Genomic DNA, 22010 nt, shown 5'->3' with positions numbered 1-22010 from the left:
GAGGAAGGTAAATCTATACTACTATACAAGCTGTACACTGACTACTTTAAGTTATATCAAAGTGTCATTTCTATAGTGTTGTCCCATGACAAGATACAATGAAATATTTGCAAAAATGGGAGGGGTGTACTCACTTATGTGAGATACTGTAAATCAACAGGTGATTTCCTTCTTTTAGTAAAATCCTAAATTATTGAGTTGTTTTTTCCACCTGGACCTTTATACTCTGCCATCTCTCCTCTAATCATCACGCTGTAACCTGTGACAGGCTGTTATGACACCAGAACTATCACACATTCACATATATGGAGTTTATTGTCGAGAGGTGAGCGTCACATAGGTTTACATTACCAAGGGTTTATGACTAAATCACTGAATGACAGCAGAGAAGAGAGGGAGAGACGCTGTGCTGCTGCCAGAGGAGCCGCTGAATGAGTTCCCTCTGTGCGGTAAGTCACTAAAAGAGTGTGGGAAGTCCGGGGCTGTTCATAAAACATTCAGGACACCACAGTTTATTCCACACTACTGAAGCTGCTCCTCTTTTTGGAACCACTGTAGAGTTTCTTGTTGTTGCCATGGGTAACAGTATGATGTCAATATGTCATTGTCAATATGAGTATTGTGATATGAATATGAATTTTTCCTATTTTTTTCCCTCTTCGTTTTTGTTCTCTTTGTTCACCGCAGACATGCAAGTTTACTTCCCAAATTCAGCATAACACGGGTCAAATAATTGATGTTAGCCTAAAGATTGAAGATTGAGCCATACAGGACTTACCAAATATTTCTCATTAGTATAATCTTCACCGTATGTTTGTGCAATAAAAACATCTCTCTTCCTGTTCAGGGATTCTGCTCCTGGCTGCCTTACATCCTCAGAATGGAGTGAGTGATCCTGTGGTTTGTTGTCTGTTCTGTTGGTTGTTGTTTCACAAGTTATGGCTCAATCGTGGCTGTTTCATCAGGCTCTGTATACGAGTTGGTTCTTGCTAATCTGTGTCTGTGTGTGTTTCAGTGAGGACAAAATAAAAACCAGATGTGGCATGGATGCTGTTCACTACCTGTCATTCCAGCGTCATCTCCTCATCCTGCTCATGGTCATAACTGTCACCTCCCTGGCAATCATACTGCCTGTCAACATGACTGGAGACCTGCTGGGTGAGTTTTGCTCTGTTCTCTGTCTGTTAAAGGAATACTGCAGCACCTAAATGACCATTTGTTTATCAGCTGACTTCTTGCATGCCTCCAGTGAACGAATACAATACAATTATATTACCTTATATTCTTATAGTTTGGCTGCTTGTATTCTGATCTTTTTGTGTTCATTCTTGTCTCTTTTTATTTACATTTCTGCTCAAAGTAAATATGTTGTTTTAATGTTCTTTATTTCTTTCAGATAATGATCCACAAAGTTTTGGAAGGACAACTGTTGGGAATCTTCAAAAGAGGTAATAAGAGTGTGACAAAAACTGTTTGGAAGATCTTTGAAAACAGTTTTGTGTCTTGGTCATGACAAAGTGCTTCTTGGTGTCTTGTCATTTTTGCTTCTAGAAACAACCTGTTGTGGCTGCACACAGTGTTTGCAGTCCTGTACCTGATCCTGACAGTTGTTCTGCTGAGACATTACACGTCACAACTGAAAGGCATGCGCAGAGAAACAGTGAGTCACTCTCTACTAGGCCACAAGATCTGATGTCATAAAAAAAGTATGAGCATTCACACTTGGTTTAAATGCCTCCCACAAATGTACACATTTAAACTTTGTCCACATTACTTGATTTACTGTCTTTATTTATTTTACATTGGATTGTCTAGGACAGGAGTCGGCAACCTGTACTATCAAAAGAGCCGTTTTTGGTCCCCCCCAAAAAAGAAAAAAAAAACATGTCTGGAGCCACATTTGTGCCTTATAGTGCCGGCAACACAGCCTATTTAATCTACATTAGCCTATAACATTCCCAGTAGGTCTTAATGAGCAGTCATTAATTTGCTACTTATAATTATTTGGTACTTAAACTTTGCAGCGTCAGTGGTGAAAGCAAATAAATCTGTCTACTCACTACGAAATTCTCTATTTTCCTCTGTTTTATTTTAGATGTTTTTTTTTTCAGATTGGGAATCAATAGCTAGCCTCGCTACGGAGACTCTAGCTTAGCCATCGCTACTGACATTCTGCAAATTTTAGGAGAAAGCGCCAGGCCGTAGATGTATGACGCACATAGTTGATGAGATGTTTAAGCATTTTTTTTTATTCAGGGTGTAGGCCACACATTTATACAGTTGGAAAGCTGTTATTTATTTCCATTTTTTTTTTTTGTCAAAGCCACATTGAGCTACTTGAGAAGGGCTAAACAGCCTCATGTGGCTCCCGAGCCGCAGATTGCCTACCCCTGGTCCAGGAGGAGCTAAGCACATAATGATAGCCAGATTAGTGTTGAATTCTACAAAAGGAATGCTTCAACCCTCAAATGACCATTTTTATATCAATTACTCACCCTGTGTGTTGAATTTGTGAAGGTGACTTTGTTTTTCTCGCATGTCTCCGGTGAACATAGAATTCAAAAACTGATGAATTCAAGTCAGGGGGCTCTATTTAACAACAGCTAAACTATATCAAAACATCCATTTACAGACTCTCACACAACTTGTGCAGTGTAATTCGAGTCTCATTTATCCAGTCTTATGCTCAGTACTTCTCAACCAGTCAGTCCTTTCTGACAGGGAACTGAACGGAAAGTGAAAATGTTCTATGCTCCCTTCAAAGCCAGACTCCATTGACACAAACAGTAATTTTACCTCACTGAAAACAGGAGCTGCTGGTCTACTGCTGCCTCCATCAGGATTGGTTTGTGTTATTGTGTGACTTTGGTGTTTTGAAGGGTTAGTTCGGATTCACCGAAGTCACACAATAACACAAACAAACTAACTGACCAAGGTTGTGGTAGACCAGCAGCTCCTGTGTTCAGTGAGGTAAAATTACTGTTTTTGTCAGTGGAGTCTGGCTTTGAAGAGACAGATAAATTTTTACTTACGTTCACTTTCAGTTGGAAAGGGAAGTCTGGGAAGTCTGGGCATGTGACTGGAGAAATGAAACTTGGATTATACAGCACAAGTTGTGTGAGAGTTTGTAAACAGATGATTTGATTTAGTTTTACTGTTATCAAAGTTGTCCCTGTTTACTTCAATTCCTCAACAGTTTTTTGTTTTTGGATTCTCTGCTCACTGGAGGCATGTGAGAAAAAACTGTTTTCTTAAGGAGTTCAACATAACACAGGGTGGGGGTAAACTATACCTGTAAGTAGATGTTGAATGTCACTGCTGTCACCTGACTGATCCCTCATTCTGTCTTTGTTTGTAGACCAGAAATACATTGTTTGTGTGTTCAGTCCCTAAAACAGCGACAGAGGAAGCTATAAAGACCCATTTCATGTGAGTAGACCGAGCTGTAAAATTTACTGTAAAATTCCATATCTTGTTAAATCAAATGTTGCTCTTGCCTAAGTGTGCTTGCATGTTATCATAAATAGTAGCCACGTGTTTCGTCCCTCAATGTCAGCACTGTTTTTGTACAGAGAGGCGTACCCTTCCTGCCGAGTGTGTGCTGTGACCCTGGGCTATAACGTGGCCAAGCTCATGCACCTTGATAAGGAAAGGTGAGAAATTGGAAGTGTGATTAATGCCCTCTGTGGCACTGAGTGCATGCCAGTTGTGCACAGTTCGTTGCTGATGATTGTTTTTGATGTGTGCCACAAATAAATATTTGTTTTAGCAATATAGCTAATTGATGTATGTAGTGACAAACCAACAGAATTGTCACCCAGCTCAGAAGCTCTTTTTAACTCTTCAGCCTCTTACAGCTCAATATTCTGGTTTTATGGCCTCCAGAGTTTCTTATGTGTTTCAGTCTCACTCTAATTCTTCAGTAGGTAATATGTTTTTAGATGTTGCTGCAGCAAAATGGTTGCAAACAACAGTATATGAAGCATATACTAGACTTCAAAGTGTGTTTAAAATGTGACAGCTCTGTGTATGGACTGCATATATGTAGGAACTGTATGTATACATTTTTTGTATCTTTAAACAGCAGGTAAGGCATGTACCTAAGACAAATTTCCTTCAGGACAATAAAGTCTATCTTATCTTATGTTGAGGGACGTTTACTTTGGGCTTTATTTTCACTCAGTTAAACTAACTTGTGTGTTTTTCTTTCTTCACCCCAGGATACGAGCTGGAAAAAACCTGCGCTACTACGAGCGTGTGTTCGAGAAAACAGGGAAGCGTGAGCTGATTGACCCTCGTGTGTGTAGTCAGCTTTGTTGCTGCTCCAGCTCTTCAAAGGTGAGATGGACCAGATAGTGGAAAGGTTTGTGCAGGGTGTCTGGATGCTTTTAGGTTTTATTTTTCATGTAGAGATGTTCTGATGCTATTTTCTCCTTCCCCACACCGATACCTTAACTTGCTTAGCAGCAAATACAGAGTATTGATCCGATGCCACTGGGTTAAAAAAAAAATTAACAGCTGTGTACTAGTAATCCTGTTTGGGTGTGATGTGGTTGCTCTGATAGCATGGCTTTATAAGACTGCTTGGGTTGAAATTGGCAACACTTGTGCCACCCCTCGAAACTAAAGCTCTGCATACTGCACACATTTTCTTTTTACTGGTAGGACTTTCCAGTGTTTAGTACCACCATATTTCCAACATTTAGCTAACGGCTAAAGTTACATAATCTACTGAAAACAAGTTCTTTTTGCTGTTTTTTTGTTATGACTAAAAAGCTCTAAATGTTGTGATAAAAGGAAAAAGGTTGCAAATATATAATATTGTATTTCATAGTATTAATGATACGTTAGACTTGCAATAAAACATATTTTCCAAGCTAGGCCCAATTTTTCTTGTAAAGATTTGAAGTAATATGGCTGAAATTCTCTCAGTACACCTAGCATGTAGCTAAACAAAAAAATCTGGTTTTATACAACACATTTTGAAAGTTTCATTAAAAAAATGTTTTCCTCATGTTTTTTATGTGATGGGGTGGAAATGTGTTGCGTGACAGGGAAGGTTTTGAAAGAAAAATGTACTGATAAATCAAAACTCCCCATTTGAATGTCATTTCCTCTAAGTGATGCCACTAAAAGGAATAGCACATTATTTTGCAGAAATACACTGGTGTTAAGGGGAAGAAAATGAAACTAATGGACACACAATGATGCTGTTTTAACCAAAATATATATTTTTTATTATTATTAACACATTTCCCATGAAAAGGGAAGTATTTACACCCCTAACAAACAAAAAAGTCCAAGATTTCTGCAAACTTTTTAGAGTGTTACCTCACAGAAATGTGAGAAATGGTCAGAAAGGACATGAGGAAATAGAGTTATAAACTATGGTTTAACAGAAAACAGTTAAAATGTAAAAGTGCTGTTATATTATTTGATTTAATTGCTTATTTGTAATAAGTACACTTAAATTAGTGTCTCAAAGGTCGTTTCAATTAAGCATTTAATCTGTGTGTGTGTTTCTTCAGGTTGATGCGATAGAGTACTACAGCACTAAAGAAAAAGACCTGCTGGAGGAGGTGAGGAAGCAGACAGAACTGGTGCCACAGCACCCCCTGGGGATGGCCTTTGTCACCCTGCAGACTGAGGCTATGGCCAAGTAGTGAGTACCAATTTAAAGGTGTCTTTTCCTGTCAGTACACGTCTATTTACAGGTGAAGCAAACAGCAGGAGCATCTGTACTGCCTGGTGTCTGGCTGTGTAGCAGCAGTGGTGTTATGTCAGCTGACTGTGCTTGTTCCTCTGCCTGATCAGGGCGGTGATCTCTTCGATTTTATCGTCACCACATGACTTTATAGTGAAAGCAGGCCTTTGGGCAGCTGCCATTGTTGAGAGCTGGTAAATGTGTATCACTAACAGCTGTCATTTACTCACTTCAGCATTTTGAAAGACTTCAACGCACTCGAGTGTGGCGGGACAAGCTGCTGCTGCGGGAGGATGCCCCAACCTTCATCTGAGAGTGGAACTCTGAAAGTGAAGAAGTGGAACGTCAGCTACGCACCCCATCCCAAAAATGTGTACTGGTAAGATACACCAGTCTATGACACAGTGTGTGCTCCATTCAGATCATGACTTTTTAATCTTGGTGCCAGTGAGTCTGGGCAGTAATTGAATATTATTATTAAGTGACTTTTTAGTGGAATCATGTGGTGTTACTGTTTTAGAAAATTCTGAATGGATGATTCTAATTAAATTATAATCAAACAAAATTAGTTTTGGAACTTTTAGTTTTTTGTCTGATGTAATACAGAACAGTGAACAGTCTTCTCTTCTGCATTGATCACCAGTTTGGTTGCTTTACATGTGATCTGGCAATATGACAATTTAATTTCTTCTTCAGGGTTTCCTACACTTTGATTTATTTGTTGCGGTCCTCTACGATTAAAACATCTGCCGCCAGATTTCCATTTTCTATTTTTGGAGCTGGACGCTTCATTAGGTGCGCTGTTGGAATATATATACTGTTCGGTTATTCAGTGTGTCACGCTCTGGTGGAGTGCAGAGTGTACTCAAGGCACAGGCGGAGCAGCAGAATGCCAGGTGTGGTTAAAGTAAAACCTAACCATTAATTGCACTGGGTCTTAAAGTTTGCTTTCATTCACAAACAGCTGCTCCTCTTATTCATTAATCCGATCCAATCTTGATCAGCTCTGATTGGATCGACTGAACAATTATCCACCCGCGACTCAAAGCTCCACAAGCTGCTGCTGAGGGTTAAAAGAAACAGAAGAGTGGTGCCTGCACTGCGTTCACGGACCCAGAAAAACCTCAGAATTTAGAGAGAAGACACAGACACATTGGCAAAAAAGTTTGCAAAAAATATTTTTCATTATTTTACAAAAAGCATTATGGTCTTTTAAGATAAACACTTCAGTTCACATTGGTAATATCAGGGCCAGCCCTAGACTTTTAGGGCCCTTAGCTGGATCTGGTTTGGGGGCCCTCCTCATTGATGTGTTGCCACTTCACATGGCACTGACCAAACGAGTGTGTTGTAAATATTAGTTTAATGCTACTTTCCAGGCAAGTTTCTGAGCCCGTAAGTCACCACTTCAAGTCATGACTCACGACTTCATAGTGTTCCAGGCAAGTCATGCCAAACTGTCAAAGCAACATGGGGGACCGTGCGGGGTTTATGTTTGTTTATGATCACTTCTATCGCCAAAGGTGCCGGTTCCTTGCCTGGAACGCACCATAAGGACACAGAATGTGCAAAGAAGCAAGTAAAGACTGAAGACCTATCAGCAGCAACACTATCTTTAAATAGACAACAGTAAATATAGTATTTCTTCTAATACCCCCGAACAACCTGAATGGTCCTTCTCAGAGCCTTTTACTTTGTCTGGTTATTGTCTGAGGCATATTTTGGTGATATGTTCTCATTGGAAAGGACTGAATCTGGCCTGTCGTCATGTTTAAGATGTCTGAATGTAGAAAGGACATGTCCAAAAATATATGACTCGTAAGGCAACTATATCGTGAAAAAGATGCACAGTGATGAAATAGAATGTTAACATAAAATAAAATTGCCCAAGAAAAGAGCAACATTTCTAGCAACAGCCAAAATGTAAACCTTTTAATATGAACCAAAACTGTAAATCACCTGTTAATGTGGAGCACCAGTTTTTCTTCTTCTTCCTCTATAAAAACATTTTGACTTAGTTCCCTGTGGAAAAGGGAATAGAAACCTGTGGGAGGAATCAGAGTGTACTTTCCACACTGATATGTTGTCTCGTTGCTTCTGTTCTCCTGTTTTCCCCGTCCTACAGGGACAATCTGTCGGTGCGCGGGTTTCGCTGGTTCATGCGCTATCTGATGCTCAACTTCCTCCTGTTCTTCCTGCTCACCTTCCTCACGACTCCCACCATCATTATCAACACCATGGACAAGTTCAACGTGACGAAGCCCATCCGCTATCTCAATGTGAGGCTCACACATGCAGACACACACACACACACACTTTGCCACAAATCTGTTGTTGAAGCTGTGAATCTAAAGTTTGTTTTGTTATTCCCACCTAGAGCCCCATCATCAGTCAGTTCTTCCCCACTCTGCTGCTGTGGACGTTCTCTGCACTGCTGCCGACCATAGTGTACTATTCGACAATAGGAGAGGCACACTGGAGCAGGTATTACACACACACACACACACACACACACACACACACACACACACATTGGTAGCACAGTAATGGTTGCTGTCAGCAGAGGAAATGTTTTGATCTGGTGCCATCTGTGTCAGGTCCAGTGAGCAGCTGAGCATGATGCGTAAACTGTACTTCTTCCTGCTCTTCATGGTGCTAATCCTCCCCTCGCTGGGACTCACCAGGTAATTTGCATCAGATTGAATAAGCAACGGTTTACTCAGCATCGATGTTGATGGTTTCTCTGCAGTAATACTTAAGCTGTAGTTAACTCAAGTGTGTTTATGACTCACAGTTGACTTGTTTAATGCATAAACAGTAAAATAAAAAAGGTAATGTCAGTTGGCTGAAAGGGATTCCTCAGGCTAACAGGTGCATTTTAGTATAAATGGATTCAGGGAGAACCTTGCCTCACTTTTTCCACTCTTTGTTTTTCTCTGTTAGTCTTGCAGTGTTTTTACGCTGGCTGTTTGACACAGAGTTTCTCGCAGATGGGAAACTGAGGTTTGAGTAAGTAATCCTTTTTTCTTTTCTTTTTTAAACAAAACATTTACTAACAAATTAATTTGAATTTAGGTATTTAAGAGTGTTGTTCTAATATTGATAAGTAAATTATAAAGAGATAAAAATCTGTCAGTTTTACTCTATGTATAAAATGGCTCTTAAGCCTCCTACAGACTGTAAGATATTATCAATCTTATAAGTTTAGTGCAACTACATTGTGCAGTCTGGCACCTTTTTATAAAGCCCCAGCTTCACCTGAGCACTGTGCCCAAAACTCCCTGAGCACAGAAAATAAGAAGACAGTTAGAGAGTACAGTCAGAGGGCAGAGTCTCTGCAGAGAAATACACTGCGACACACTTTTAGTGGGTCATAAGTGACGATTAAGAGAGATTACTGCTGTATGGGTCTATACGTTGTATTTTAGAAAAATCCTGCATAGTGTATCTTTAAGAGTGGTTGTAATTTTAGGGCAAGAAATCGAACGTGTAGAATCATTTTGACTACATCTAGTATGGTTGAGACTTATAAATACTCACAACCTCTTCTGTGGTACCCCCTGCCACAAGGTGAAAAAACCCCAGCTGTGGTGACATTGTCACGGCTGGTAAAAAGGTTCTCGCATAAAACCAATTGGTTTTAATAAAAGTGCACATTTTATTTTCTCAAAATCCCCCTTTTCATCTCTGTCTTTTCCTTATCGTCATCATTTCATTTATCTTTTTCTTTCCCCTCACCTCAGGTGTGTTTTCTTACCTGACCAAGGAGCGTTTTTTGTCAACTACGTGATCACAGCGGCCCTGGTGGGCTCTGGGATGGAGCTGCTGCGGTTGCCAGGGTTACTGATGTACACAATTCGTATGGCATTTGCTCGCTCTGCTGCTGAAAGGAAATATGTCAAACAGGTTAGTAAATTGTCCATTAAAGGAATACTACACCTAAAAGTCTTTGGTGTATTTTATAGCAACGTAATCTAGACCAGGGAGCACCGGTGTATTAAACTGAAGACCTACCTGTGGCTTTTTCATTGGCCTGGAGTGTTACAGTGAAAATACCTGGTGTTTTTTATGCTCTCTGCATGAAGGCATGTAGCAAGAAATCTTTGGTCAGGTGTTTCAGACAATGCCAGATGTATTTACAAGCGTAAATTGGCCTGTAAACTGATGGACAATGTGTAATAGAAATATTTAAAGTGCTCTGGCCAGGAGTCATTCATGTATTCACTAAATTCAAGTCAACGTAAAGTTACAGAAGAAGAAAAGAACATTTTCTTTGCAGTTTGCTTTAATGTCAGCCTCACCTCAACATTTACACATCAACTAACATTTTGACTTCTGTTTACAGAACCAGGCCTATGAGTTTGAATATGGAGCCATGTACGGCTGGTTCCTGTGTGTGTTCACTGTCATTATGGCTTACAGCATCATATGTCCCATCATTGTGCCTTTTGGTGAGCACACACCTTCCGTCATGCACACTATATTCTCGTGATTGCTTCACTCTGTCAGCCTAAGACCTCAGTATCTCTGGCACACTTCTTTACATACAACATATTTCCCGTCACTTCCTTAGTGGGGGCTTTAATGCTTGTTTTATATGTGTCTGACTCCATCAGGTCTCCTGTACATGATGCTGAAGCACCTGGTGGACAAACACAACCTGTACTTTGCCTACCTGCCTGCTCGCTTAGACCGCCAGGTCCACCTGGGAGCTGTCAATCAAGCTCTGGCCGCGCCCATCATCTGCCTCATATGGCTCTACTTCTTCTCTGTCCTCAGATCAGGTTAGACACAAGAAGACTTGGAGAAAGTTAACAGTAATAACGTGACCTGAGATTTACCGACTGCAGTTAAGGGGTGACTTTGCTGTTTGGCAGCCAACTTCCTTATATCTTAACAGCGCCCAAATCTCCCTGCTCGCCTCCCAGCTCAACGCTAATTTCCAGGGCTGGTACCTGTGGTTATTCCACAGGCTAGTAATTTCCAGGGCGGGCAGGAAATCCAAAGTGTGGGATCATTTTGAGAAGGTGAAGGACGAACCCAAGGTGATATGTAAACTCATCTTCATTGGTCGACTACAAACATGACGTATCATCTGAAACATGGAAGTAGCTACATGCCCATTAGCCCACAGCGTCATTAACAGGCGGCTCGCTCAGTGTGTGACGTGCACTTGTAGATAAAATATAGGCCTATATTAATGAAGGTTCATTAGTACGGTTTTGTATTTCTCTGTAATGTAGCACAGTGTTAACAATGTTACTGTCACACCTTCAACTCAAACCATTGTGTTGCCCCGCCTTATTTGTGTATGTGTGCTGTGTTTCAGGTTTCTGGACGGCCACTTCTCTGTTCACGCTGGTGGTCCTTTGCATCACTGTCTTCATCTGCATCAGCTACACCTGCTTCGGCCTTTTCAAGTACCTCAGTCCACACAACTACGCGGTGAGCGCTCAGTTTCATGTACAAACCCTGCCACGTCTTTCTCGTCCTTCACGCTGAGCCCTCATTGTGTTTGTGTTCTTTTGCAGGTGAAAGACGAGGATGAGGATACAGTGGAGGGAGTGGAAGAAAACACCATGGTACTGTACTTATTCTATACAAAAGTCCACAGTGTGAATAAAGAGCTGATGTATTTAGGGCAGGCGTGATCTTGAGTTAACTTACCTGAGCTGAGCTGTTATTTCTCTAACCCTATTTATCACTCTCATGGTTTGTTATTCATTTACAAAGTAAAACACCAGAGCTTTTGAGGTCAGTGTTTTCTGAACAGTGTGTTAAAGAACTGATTGTTCACACTGAGCTGTTCTTGGACTGAACTTTGGTCCTCATCAGTCACAGGTTCAGACCTAATATTCCTCCGGAATTTTCAGGAGCTTCATCTTTCCCTAATCTTCCGCATTCTTTTGTGTTTAAATCATTCTTTGGCCGTTAAATGCAGTATTGCATCATACACATCAGAGAGGATGAAAGAACACACAAAAAATATGTTAATAAACATCCTTAAAGGGGAAATATGTCCATTTTTTAAAATTAACACGTAATTCCTGTACATTTTCGCATTACGTTACTCATGCAAGTTTGAATACGAGAATATTTTGTATTGACTCATTTGATACACGCCAGTAACTTGTGTCATACGCGTGTGACATCGCTGAACCGATGAATGAACTTGCACTGGTACGTCCTCTGTGCCATACATCTCATAGGATCTCAAAGCTGATTGGCTGTCATGGACGAATTGGTCGCTAAAGTTCAGATTTTTCAACTCTTGTGAAAAAGCGTATAACGGCAACATATTCTTACGTCCTCAGAAGTGCATTACACACTGAGAAGAAAAATAACAACTGCTCCCCTTAAAAAATCGCAGTCGACTGAGAGTTCTCCAACGGATACGAATCTTAAACTACCGTACTGCATTGTGGGATATTTATGCCTGCAGTGTTTTTGGCTGTGCAAGAGAGTAGCTCTTGTTCACAAGTATTGATTGCACTTTCTTAGGACGTGGCAATAACATTGGAATCTTTAATTTAGGTGGTGTTCCTCTTTTGTTTGTTCTTTATCTCTTTTGTGTTGTATAATTACAGGTCTACCTTCCCAGAGTGCTTAATCCCAAATCACCTGCCAGCACAACAGAGGAGTCTAAACTCCAGCAGTCTTACGGCTCTACAGACGGCAGCCCGGCCCACAGCCCCACCCCCGTGACGGAGAGCATGTCCGATGGCTGAATCAGCGTGTTTCAGCGCTGAGTCAAAGCTTTGGAGTCAAGACGCCCTCGACTCCTGATCGTAAATCTGTCTTCTTTATCATTATATCAGCATCGAAGTCAGAGTTTGAATTCACCTCCATCCTACTGCTCAGTCAGACACAGTTTGTCCCACTGAGAGCAAATCTCCAGATGGTACAAGAGTAATACAGGAAATGGACTCCAAAGATATGAGCTTAAAGTACCAGTGGGGACAGTGGGTTAAATTTAAATTGCTTTCTGATGGAAAGAAGGCACAATATTAGTAGGAATTTATTTAATATATTCAGATTATTATTTGCACATGATCAACACAAACATCCACGAGGAATTTGCTAAGTAGGGATGCACCGATTCATCAGCCAAACATCAATATTGGCTGATATTTACCTTGTTGACTGTCAGCGGCCTAAAGGCAAATAAGAATACTTTTACCAATAACAGTGGCCGATGTTTTTCTGTTGTGTCACATCAATTTTGCGCAGACTAAAAAGCAGGGCTCGAGACTAATGTCCTGTCGTCCAAGGCACAATAGAAAATTGGGACAAAGAAAGGTCTTACCAGGGGCGTTATCAGGACAAAAGGACTGTCAGTGTGTCAGGGGATGCATTTATCCTATTTATTCCCTGATAATGCACATTATGAACAACAAATCTGTGTTGACATCGGCAGGAGGAGAGCTAGTTATCATTAGCTGTTAGCATCTAGAACTTACAGCGAACAGAGGTTTAGACTGACTTACATTATGATGCATTTAAATTTTATTCAGTAAAAAAGAGTATTTGGCAAAGGTCAACTATAACATATATGTTTGAATGTAATCTTGTAGAACAGGCCTATTCAGTTGGAGGCCCGCGGCCACGTCTGCAACCTCCGAGTGGCCCGGCTAGGGATGAGTACTGAGGCGCGGTATTAAACGACCCCGATCAAAATTAATCAAGACTGTAGTATTAACAAGCTCCAACATTATCGGCTCTTTTATCAATACTTTTTAAAGTTTTGGTTTCATGTATCATAAGGCTACTTTTACTGCATTAAATTGCATTTGTTTAAATTTGTCATTAACAAAAGCTATTAAGAAATTTCAGTAGGTCACTTGCTGCTGAAAATGTCTGGCCCATCGACATTTTCTGGTTTTAAAATTAGGCCCAATTGAATTTTTAATTGAATAGCCCTACTGTCGACCTTTGTTTTTGGTGAGACTTGAATAAATACAATTGTTTAAATGAGAAATTTTTTATGTTTTCACAGCAAATGAAATAGATAATAGAGAGGGCATTAGGGCCGCCCCCTGATAGTCGACCAAAAGTTAGTCGACCAGTAAGGTCAGGAAAAAAAAAAAAGTGAAACTCTATTAGAAGCTGTGCCTTGTCAAAATAAATCAAAACCTATATAACTGGACCATGTGTGAATTTAATTTGAAAGGACTGACACAGGAAGTGGCCACGCTCAGCAGTCAGACAGGAGTCAGGTTAATTTCCAGGGCTGGTACCTGCGGTTATTAGTCGACTAATGGGCCTAAATGATGACTATTGGTCGACTAGGAAAATTCTTAGTTGGGGGGCAGCTCTACAACTTGTAAAACTTGAGAAACTTGAATAAGTACAGTTGTTTGAATGAGAAATTTTCTGATGTTTCCCCAGCAAAACAAAACAGATATTAGAGAGGGAATTATGATGTATTATAATGGGTAAAAAGGCTTTGGAAGACATTTTAAAAATGTGTTTTTCATGACTGAATTTGTAGCTGTTACGTTTTTTTATCATAATGAAGATTTGTTTGTTTCCCCAGGACACAAAAGGAGAAATAAACAACGACAAAAACAAACAAAGCAACAACAAAAAAAACCTGTTATTGCCTATCAGCCAAATTGTTATTTTCCAACATTGGTATCGGCCCACAGTTTCACAATCGGTGCATCCCTACTGCTTCGTCTTCGATTTTTACTTTTACTGTAGAGACCTCTCTGACCAAATCATCAAGGAATGTTTATCCAAAACCTGCCAAGTAAAAAAAAGCCATAATGTTTTTTAAACCCTGGAATTCATTTATTGCACATGCTAAAGCCAGTTACACAAGTATTACCAGAAGAAGACAATCAATCCAACAACAGTGATGCCAAAGAGTCGGACCAGCAGAGCTTTCTGTTTGTTCATTTATCCAGATTTCTTCCCAGTGCCTTTTCTTTGATGTCAGAGGACAACACCTGCCAAGGGAATAACTTATTGCCTCATGTTAATAATGCACTTTTTGTATCAGGAGAGGCCTGTTTTGTGTTTACTAACAACATCTTAATGTTGGCTTTTGTAATTAGACACGACAACTAAGGTTTATATCAGTATTGAAACCAAAACTTTTTGTTTAATCCACACATGAGAATGGTTAGAGACATTATGTTGTATTATTGTTTAACAATAGACAATCATGCTGTTCCTTTAATTAAGGAATGTTTAAACAGGTCAACGTTTATTTGTATTTAATGTACTTTAAACTTAGTTTTTTAGAGCTTTTTTTTTAATTCTGCATTTTAACAAGGAGCTGAAACAAGAAACCTGTTACTGTACAGTGGGTTGGTACTAAGAGTGTTTAAGTTTGGACTGTATATGTAAAGAGAAACTCAGCCTTAGCTTTGTATATGGTGATTTAAATTTCAATTTTACATGCTGTTTTAAAATACATCAGGAACTACTTTACAGTTATGAGTGTGTCTTGTCATTGGGGGGCACTGTTGAGCTGCAGTGAGCAGGAGTTATTCATCCTGCAGTGAAAAAGGACAAATGCACACTGTTGCATTGAGGATTTTAAACTTATTCTGACATTGGTATGAGCCAGTTCACTGGGCGACAATTGCTGTAGCTCCACCTCCTCACCTGATCTTTCACTCGTCTCTCCCTCGCTGTTTCCTTTTGCCTCCTCCTCTCCACTTTCTCATCACGGTACCTGCCTCAGCTGAGAACGACCTCTATTGTCTATGTGAGTACTTTTAGTGTGCTGTTGTTACATATGGCTAATGAACTGCTAATCTAACAACATATACAGGTTATTAGCTGTGGTGCAAAGACGGGTTTGGACTATTGGACGAGGATCAGTGCACCCTGATGGCGCCTGAAGACAGTTCTAGAAGTGAACAAAACTCAAAAACAGTAGCGACTGAAGCGCTCCGAGTCCTTCCTGGCTTGAGTATCGACACACTTTTCTCTTGGGTTCCATCATTTGCATTTTGTGCACACTTTCAGACCTTAGTGATATTTTAAAGAGACAAAATCAAATGAAATCAAAAATACACTCTCCAATATAATGGAACTAGATGGCACTCAGCTTGTGGTGCTCAAAGTGCCAAGCAGCAATGTCTCTTTCCAGAAATCATGACCTGGTTACTCAAGATAACCCACAGACCTTGTTGTGAGCAGTTTCATGTAGGAACTATTTTCTCTCTGCTGAAGTACACCCACCAACTGCACAGAAGTAAGCATCTACTCATGGACAAAATGCTTGTGCTTGTGACAGTGTGAGATGTAAACATTAATGGCGTCTTCCTCAGCTGATCTGTAATGTTAAGGCCCAGACACACCAAACAGACATTAAAGGAATAGCGGCGACCAAGGGTGTCTGTTGCGTCGCCTCACGTTGCCTGTTGTACCTGAACTCACCGCAAAGACTACAGCCAATGGCCAACTAGCATGTATGTTCTGCGCCTGCAGGAGAGGAAGTAATTCTCCATAGCAGCAGTCTGTATTCGTCATTCAAAAAGGGAAACCAGAAGACCAACAGGACAGATTTAAGACTCTAGTTGGCCAGTTAGCACCTTTAAGCCCAGTTCACACCAAAGATTTGTGACAAGACAAGTCGAAACAGGCAACTAGTTGCGATGTGCCGTTCTGCAACGTTCTAAAAACCTGCTGGTTCACACCAATGCAACTAGATAAGACGGTGTATCATCTCTATGCAACAACTCTCTATACTTGTGAGTGAGAATGTGTGTGCCTGAGGGGGCATAAGCACATACAGCAAACAACAGCAGCGACCCACTGTCCGATATGGGCACACCTTGTGGACGGAAACAGAGGGCTCGGCGGGGACGGAGCACCTGTCACAGCAAGTGAACACACCGCCTGCGGCCATTTTGACTTGACCAGCAGGTTTCACTACAAGCCAAAGAGGTGACGTGCTTTACGTTCTAAAACCAGCTGCTAGCTATTCGACCAGCTGAGTTGCAGGTGACACCATCAGCCAACTTGAGTCGAGCTCAAACTAACCAGTTCACGCTGCTGCAACCTTTCTCTGCAACATTCGAAAACAGTTTCTTCTAATTGCAAATCTTTCGTCTGAACTGCGCTTAACAACACAACCGGATGTTGAAAGAACAAACCACATGAACAGTGCGCTAGCAAACAGTAGCACCAACAATTACGAACCATTTCTGCAAAAGAGAAATTCGTACCCAATAATTCCTCACTTCTGTTCTATTGGCATACACCGCGCTGAACTGCTAATCAGAGTGCTGACATTCACTGACGGGCTTCGCTGTCTGCGATGTCGATTTAACATGCTTAATAAGCCGACAAGGGTGCAGGAGGCACTGCAAAATCTAGGGTGACAGATGCTCACCGACAACACGACATTGACCAACTGCCAATTTTTAGCTTGATGTATCAGGGCCCTTAGCTAGCTCAGTGTCGCTATGCAAGCTAGCAGTAGATGCACACTTCCTTCTGCGTAGTGATAAGAATGGTGGGTGTAGTTTGATAGAAAGAAAATAGTTCCTACATGAAACTGCTCATAACAAGGTCTGTGGATTATCTTGAGTAACCAGGTCATGATTTCTGGAAAGAGACATTGATGTTGAGTTTTTCAAATGTATTTTTTGGCGCTTTGAGCACCACAAGCTGAGTGCCATCTAGTTCCATTATATTAGAGAGAAGATAAACATCTCTACAGCTGATATCTCCAACACTCAGCAACTCACACCAAAACAATGTAGACTGATAAACAGCTCTACAGGTAAGAGGAGAAATATGTATTTTTGATTTTGGGGTGAACTGTCCCTTTAAAACTGAAGCACTTAAGCTGCTAACTTTTTAGTCACACATGTTTAAAGGTTGTTTACAAAGACACTTTGAAAAACACTTAATTTCACTTTTTTCCACAGCAGCAATATAAATGTTGTAATATCTGAGTGCGCAAAGGTTATTGACTGTGCTTTACCCCTAATGTCGGACAAAGATTAAGCATTACAAAACAATCTCTGGCTTGTTTACTCTTTCTCAAGTGCTATTTCATTGTGTGCGCATGATTGAGCAACACAGACACTGCTGTCGGCACTAAATGGTCTCCAGTATGCTGAAGAAGATAATAAAACCCACAACATAACCTGGGTTTTGATGAAAATCTAATAATCAAACAAACACACACTGCAGGACTCCCAGTCAAAGAGACTTGGAGACAGATTTGAACAGACATACCTCAACAAAGTCACATGAGAAAGCTGCGCAGGGTCAGGATGCGGGGGCACTAATAACTTGCAGACATTCTCATGCGGCTCCAAGGATGAGCTGGGAAAGAGACGAACGTTTGATATTAGATACCTGATATAGGCTATTGTCTGTGCTGTGTGTGTATTGAATGTGTTTAATGCACTTGCTGTCACTGAAGACTATCTCCTGCGAGCTCAGTGGAGCAGGAGTAATGGAGGCAGGATCCTGGGAAGCAGCTCCGTCCAGCAGCAGCAGCAGCAGCCAGAACTACAGCGAGCAGCTTTCCAAAACCCTAATCCAAACTTTGACCCGATGTTAAACACACCGCCAAATTCACTGGCTCAGTTTCGGCCCACATGGTTCTGAGCTTCTAGTAGTGGGTGTGTGAAAGACTGATCTGAAGTTTGATCCAATTACATGCAGACTGGGAGCGGTTTTCATGTTCATACAGCTCACTCAGATGTTCTCACAGACTTATACTGAAGGTACGATGCTCTACACCTGAACACCCAAACAATTCCTCTCACTTAAAGGGGCAGTTCAACCTAAATTCAGAAGTACATATGTTTCTTCTTACCTGTAGAGCTGTTTATCAATCTACATTGTTTTGGTGTGAGTTGCAGAGTGTTGGAGATATCAGCTGTAGAGATGTCTGTCTTCTCTCCAGTATAATGGAACTAGATGGCACTCAGCTTGTGGTGCTCAAAACGCCAAAAAATACATCTAAAAAGCTCAACAGCAATGTCTCTTTCTAGAAATCATGACCTGTTTACTCAGGATAATCCACAGACCTTGTTGTGAGCAGTTTCATGTAGGAACTATTTTCTTTCCACTGAACTACACCTGCCAACTGTATCACCGTGCAGGAGGAAGCACCACTGAGCTAATGTTACAGCTCAGACGATGAGGACGCCATTACATCTCGCTCTGTAACGAGCACAAGCCTCTCGTCCATGAGTAGATACAGGCTTCCAACTGTGTGGTAATACAGTGGGCGGGTGTAGTTTGGTAGAAAGAAAACAGCTCCTACATGAAAATGCTGACAATGTTTTTTTGTGCTCAAACAGAAAATCCGTATAAAAACAGGTGGATTTAACAAACCCACTGACACAAACTGCAAACAGTAATGCTGGATTACATGCATGCGTCACTCTCTCTGAATCACCAGTGCAAGTGAAGGCAATCTGAATGGCGGACCCCGCCACTAACAATTAACACTACTCTGTGGATTATCCTGAGTAACCGCATCATGATTATAAAAAGAGACATTGCGTTTTTCAAATGTATATTTTGCCGCTTTGACCACAAGCCAAGTGCCATCTAGCTCCATTATACTGGAGAGAAGACAGACAGGCATAGACATGATGTATTTTTGATTTGGAGGTGAACTGTCCCTTTAAAGAAAAGTGGTCAAAATCAAAGCAGGAGAAACTGGGTTATCTTGACCTTCAGTTCCTTGTATGGGACAAGATCTGAGAATGTTGGACCCTACTTTTCCCATCATGTAAAAAAGAATAGCCCCAATGTCATCTTATAATCCTGATGATGTCATCAGGGTTGTAAGATGACATCATCTTATAGACACTGGTTGTAAATTACCTTAAAAATATATTTGCATTTCTATACTAGAATTTATTGTCACTTAATAGCTGACACACTGAAACAGACAGACATGGGACAAGCTAATATTGGCCGATATGTTAGCATCGTTGCCTAAATTGTCCGTAGGTGTGAATGTGAGTGTGAATGGTTGCCTGTCTCTATGTGTCAGCCCTGTGGTAGTCCAGGATGTACCCCGCACAAGTGTAGATGCTTGCAACGGCGTAGGGTCTGTATAGAGCTGACGCACAAGTATAAATCCCCCTTAAAGTGTCGACTCACTGGGAACAAATAGCATGGACATTAGTTGATCTAGGAAATGAAGGTAAAAGAAATGATTTGTGGCACATATTTTGAATAACAGTTTTTCAATTTTTGGGCTTGGAAGACGGATTTTTCAAGTCAGAAGGCTCAAGTCCAAGTGAGTCACGAGTCATTTGTGTTAAAGCCCAAAGCTGAGTTGAAGTCTTTTTTTGACCTCTGTTTATTTCTAATCCAAACTAAAAGGGAGAACATGCAGATAGATTAAGGAAACAGAGAACTAAAGGAGGAGAGAATCAAGGAAAGAGAATAAGCCTTGAAATCTAAGTAAAACAGATAAACCCTATTGATGATAATAATTACTGGTTTGGGGCAGTTTGTTGGCGGGTCAAATGAAACAGCGGTGATTCAGCCTGTAAGGTATTACTAGTTTACACAACACGCCCCTCTCCGGATCAAAATATTTATCCAGTGTTAATCCAAAACCTCTGTGTTTGTGTGTAAGTTTGCAGCCCACTGAACCCAGTGGCCTTTAATGCATTCTTGGTATTGTTGTGGCCGGTGCTTTTGTATAGCACAGACACTATTATTTAGTCACTTCACTCCCTCTCTCTCAGTATTCACTTAATTCTGCACTCCCAGGCCACTGGACTTAAGACAGAGCCCCTGTGTTTATATATGTGTGTGTGTGTATCAAACGGGAATTAAACCCCCTCAGAGTCCTGAGGTTTTGAGGTCAGGTTTCCTTCATGTCACCATCAAGATCGATGGATGTGACCTCTGACTGCTCCAATTTGTATATAAACATAGCACCGGCCAATCACAGCATCGCGTGGGACGTTGCCAGCCAATAAGAGGGTCTGGCAGCATCGTGCTCTGTGGCACTCCCATCTTTTGTCCGTCAGGATTACTGCCGTGGCAACGCTGGTCGCCTGGGAGGTGAGTTTCCCAGAGCAGCGGGACCAGGACAGAAACAGGCCGCTTCACTCCAAGTATTACTTCCTCGCTGGCCAATTGGGAAACAGCACTGGAGTGGTGTGTCTGTGCGGGTCACTCCGGTGCTTCCAAGTCCAAAAACTTCCACCTAGACTGCCAGCTCTAATGAGGTGACATCCTGAGCCACAAGCTCAGAGTGTGTTTGTCTGTGTGAGTGGCTGGGTGGCTGGGTGGGTTGGTGCGAGGCTGTCCTTGTGTGTTCTCTTCACTGTGGGGTACTCTGTGGAGAAGTCACCCCATTCCCCCTCCCCTCCTCTGTTGGTGGACTACATTAAGCCAGAAGGGCGGAGGGCCAGACAGCTGAAATCACCGCTGCTGATGAAGCATGTGACTGCAGACCGAGGCCCTTTTGTTTGGACAATTACAGCCAACACACAGAGCCCTGGAAGAACAGTGCAGCATGGGAATAGGCAACCATGGGAATGAATGGACATGAGAAATTATTAAAACCTGCTTGTGTTCTTGAGAAAAACGGCCTGAGTGCGCTTCTTAAAGTCACAGCCCTCAGGATTTTCTGTGAAATCAAGCCTCATTCTTGACACTATTTGTTTTTGCTGCAATAGCCACGCAATGTATTAACACTCTGCAGTGACCTCTTTAGACAGTGGTTTTCATTGTTAGTGACGGGGTCCGCCATTCCCATGCTGGATTCAGATTGCCTTCACACGCCCAAGAGATTCACAAGAGACAAAGCATGCTTCACATTAAAGTGGCAGGAGAAAAAATGGATTGGCAACAGCGGTAGCTTCAAACAGTAAAAACTAAGGCTGATATCAGGAGTTGGAGGAATTTTCAGAAAATCTGCAAAAGAAAATGAGAGTTTATGCACTTTTTCATGCTCTACTGCTATATGTGAATACTGGGAGTTGGTTCATTGAGATATGCAGTAGGTGGTGCTAATTATCCTATCAGATAATAATTAAAGGAGAGCAAGTCAAACCTCAAGTGAAGGACAATGGTGGATTTATAATAACAGAGAGCTCAATTGACCCTTTGCTAAGTCCCGCCCCCGAATGCAAGTTGGCCAATCATAGCGTAGCATTGGGCCAGCTCAGACCAGGGTCCGACATCAACACAGCTGTGCTCCATTGACTCTAATGCAGTCGTTTCAGATTTCCTTCATTTTCAGGCTGGTTTTGTGGATTTGGAGCTAAATGTTGTGCCTGGGGCACATCGTGTATTAATGATACTCGTTACCTGGAGAGGTTGGAAAAAGATATACGTTTCTTCC

At 41.3% G+C, this 22010-nt stretch overlaps 1 protein-coding gene across 1 annotated transcript in view; it reads left to right on the top strand.

Annotated features, from left to right (window-relative positions):
• Positions 1 to 15142, top strand: part of tmem63a (transmembrane protein 63A) — a 22678-nt gene extending 7536 nt beyond the window's left edge. Inside the window, exons 5-23 of the mRNA XM_050058421.1 lie at positions 848 to 885; positions 1016 to 1158; positions 1397 to 1448; positions 1552 to 1660; positions 3359 to 3429; positions 3573 to 3653; positions 4221 to 4338; positions 5529 to 5662; positions 5940 to 6083; positions 7830 to 7983; positions 8082 to 8188; positions 8302 to 8388; positions 8648 to 8713; positions 9448 to 9610; positions 10050 to 10155; positions 10321 to 10488; positions 11034 to 11149; positions 11236 to 11286; positions 12292 to 15142. Of these exons, the coding sequence (XP_049914378.1) occupies positions 848 to 885; positions 1016 to 1158; positions 1397 to 1448; positions 1552 to 1660; positions 3359 to 3429; positions 3573 to 3653; positions 4221 to 4338; positions 5529 to 5662; positions 5940 to 6083; positions 7830 to 7983; positions 8082 to 8188; positions 8302 to 8388; positions 8648 to 8713; positions 9448 to 9610; positions 10050 to 10155; positions 10321 to 10488; positions 11034 to 11149; positions 11236 to 11286; positions 12292 to 12432 (2049 nt within the window). The 3' untranslated portion in view covers positions 12433 to 15142. The remainder of the gene's footprint in view (positions 1 to 847; positions 886 to 1015; positions 1159 to 1396; positions 1449 to 1551; positions 1661 to 3358; positions 3430 to 3572; positions 3654 to 4220; positions 4339 to 5528; positions 5663 to 5939; positions 6084 to 7829; positions 7984 to 8081; positions 8189 to 8301; positions 8389 to 8647; positions 8714 to 9447; positions 9611 to 10049; positions 10156 to 10320; positions 10489 to 11033; positions 11150 to 11235; positions 11287 to 12291) is intronic.
• The last annotated feature ends 6868 nt before the right edge of the window (positions 15143 to 22010 follow it).

The sequence above is a fragment of the Epinephelus moara genome, chromosome 12 (genome assembly GCF_006386435.1).
Source record: "Epinephelus moara isolate mb chromosome 12, YSFRI_EMoa_1.0, whole genome shotgun sequence".
NCBI lineage: Eukaryota > Metazoa > Chordata > Actinopteri > Perciformes > Serranidae > Epinephelus > Epinephelus moara.
The sequence above is the reverse complement of the archived record's forward strand: the minus strand, read 5'-3'. Positions and strand labels throughout refer to the sequence as shown.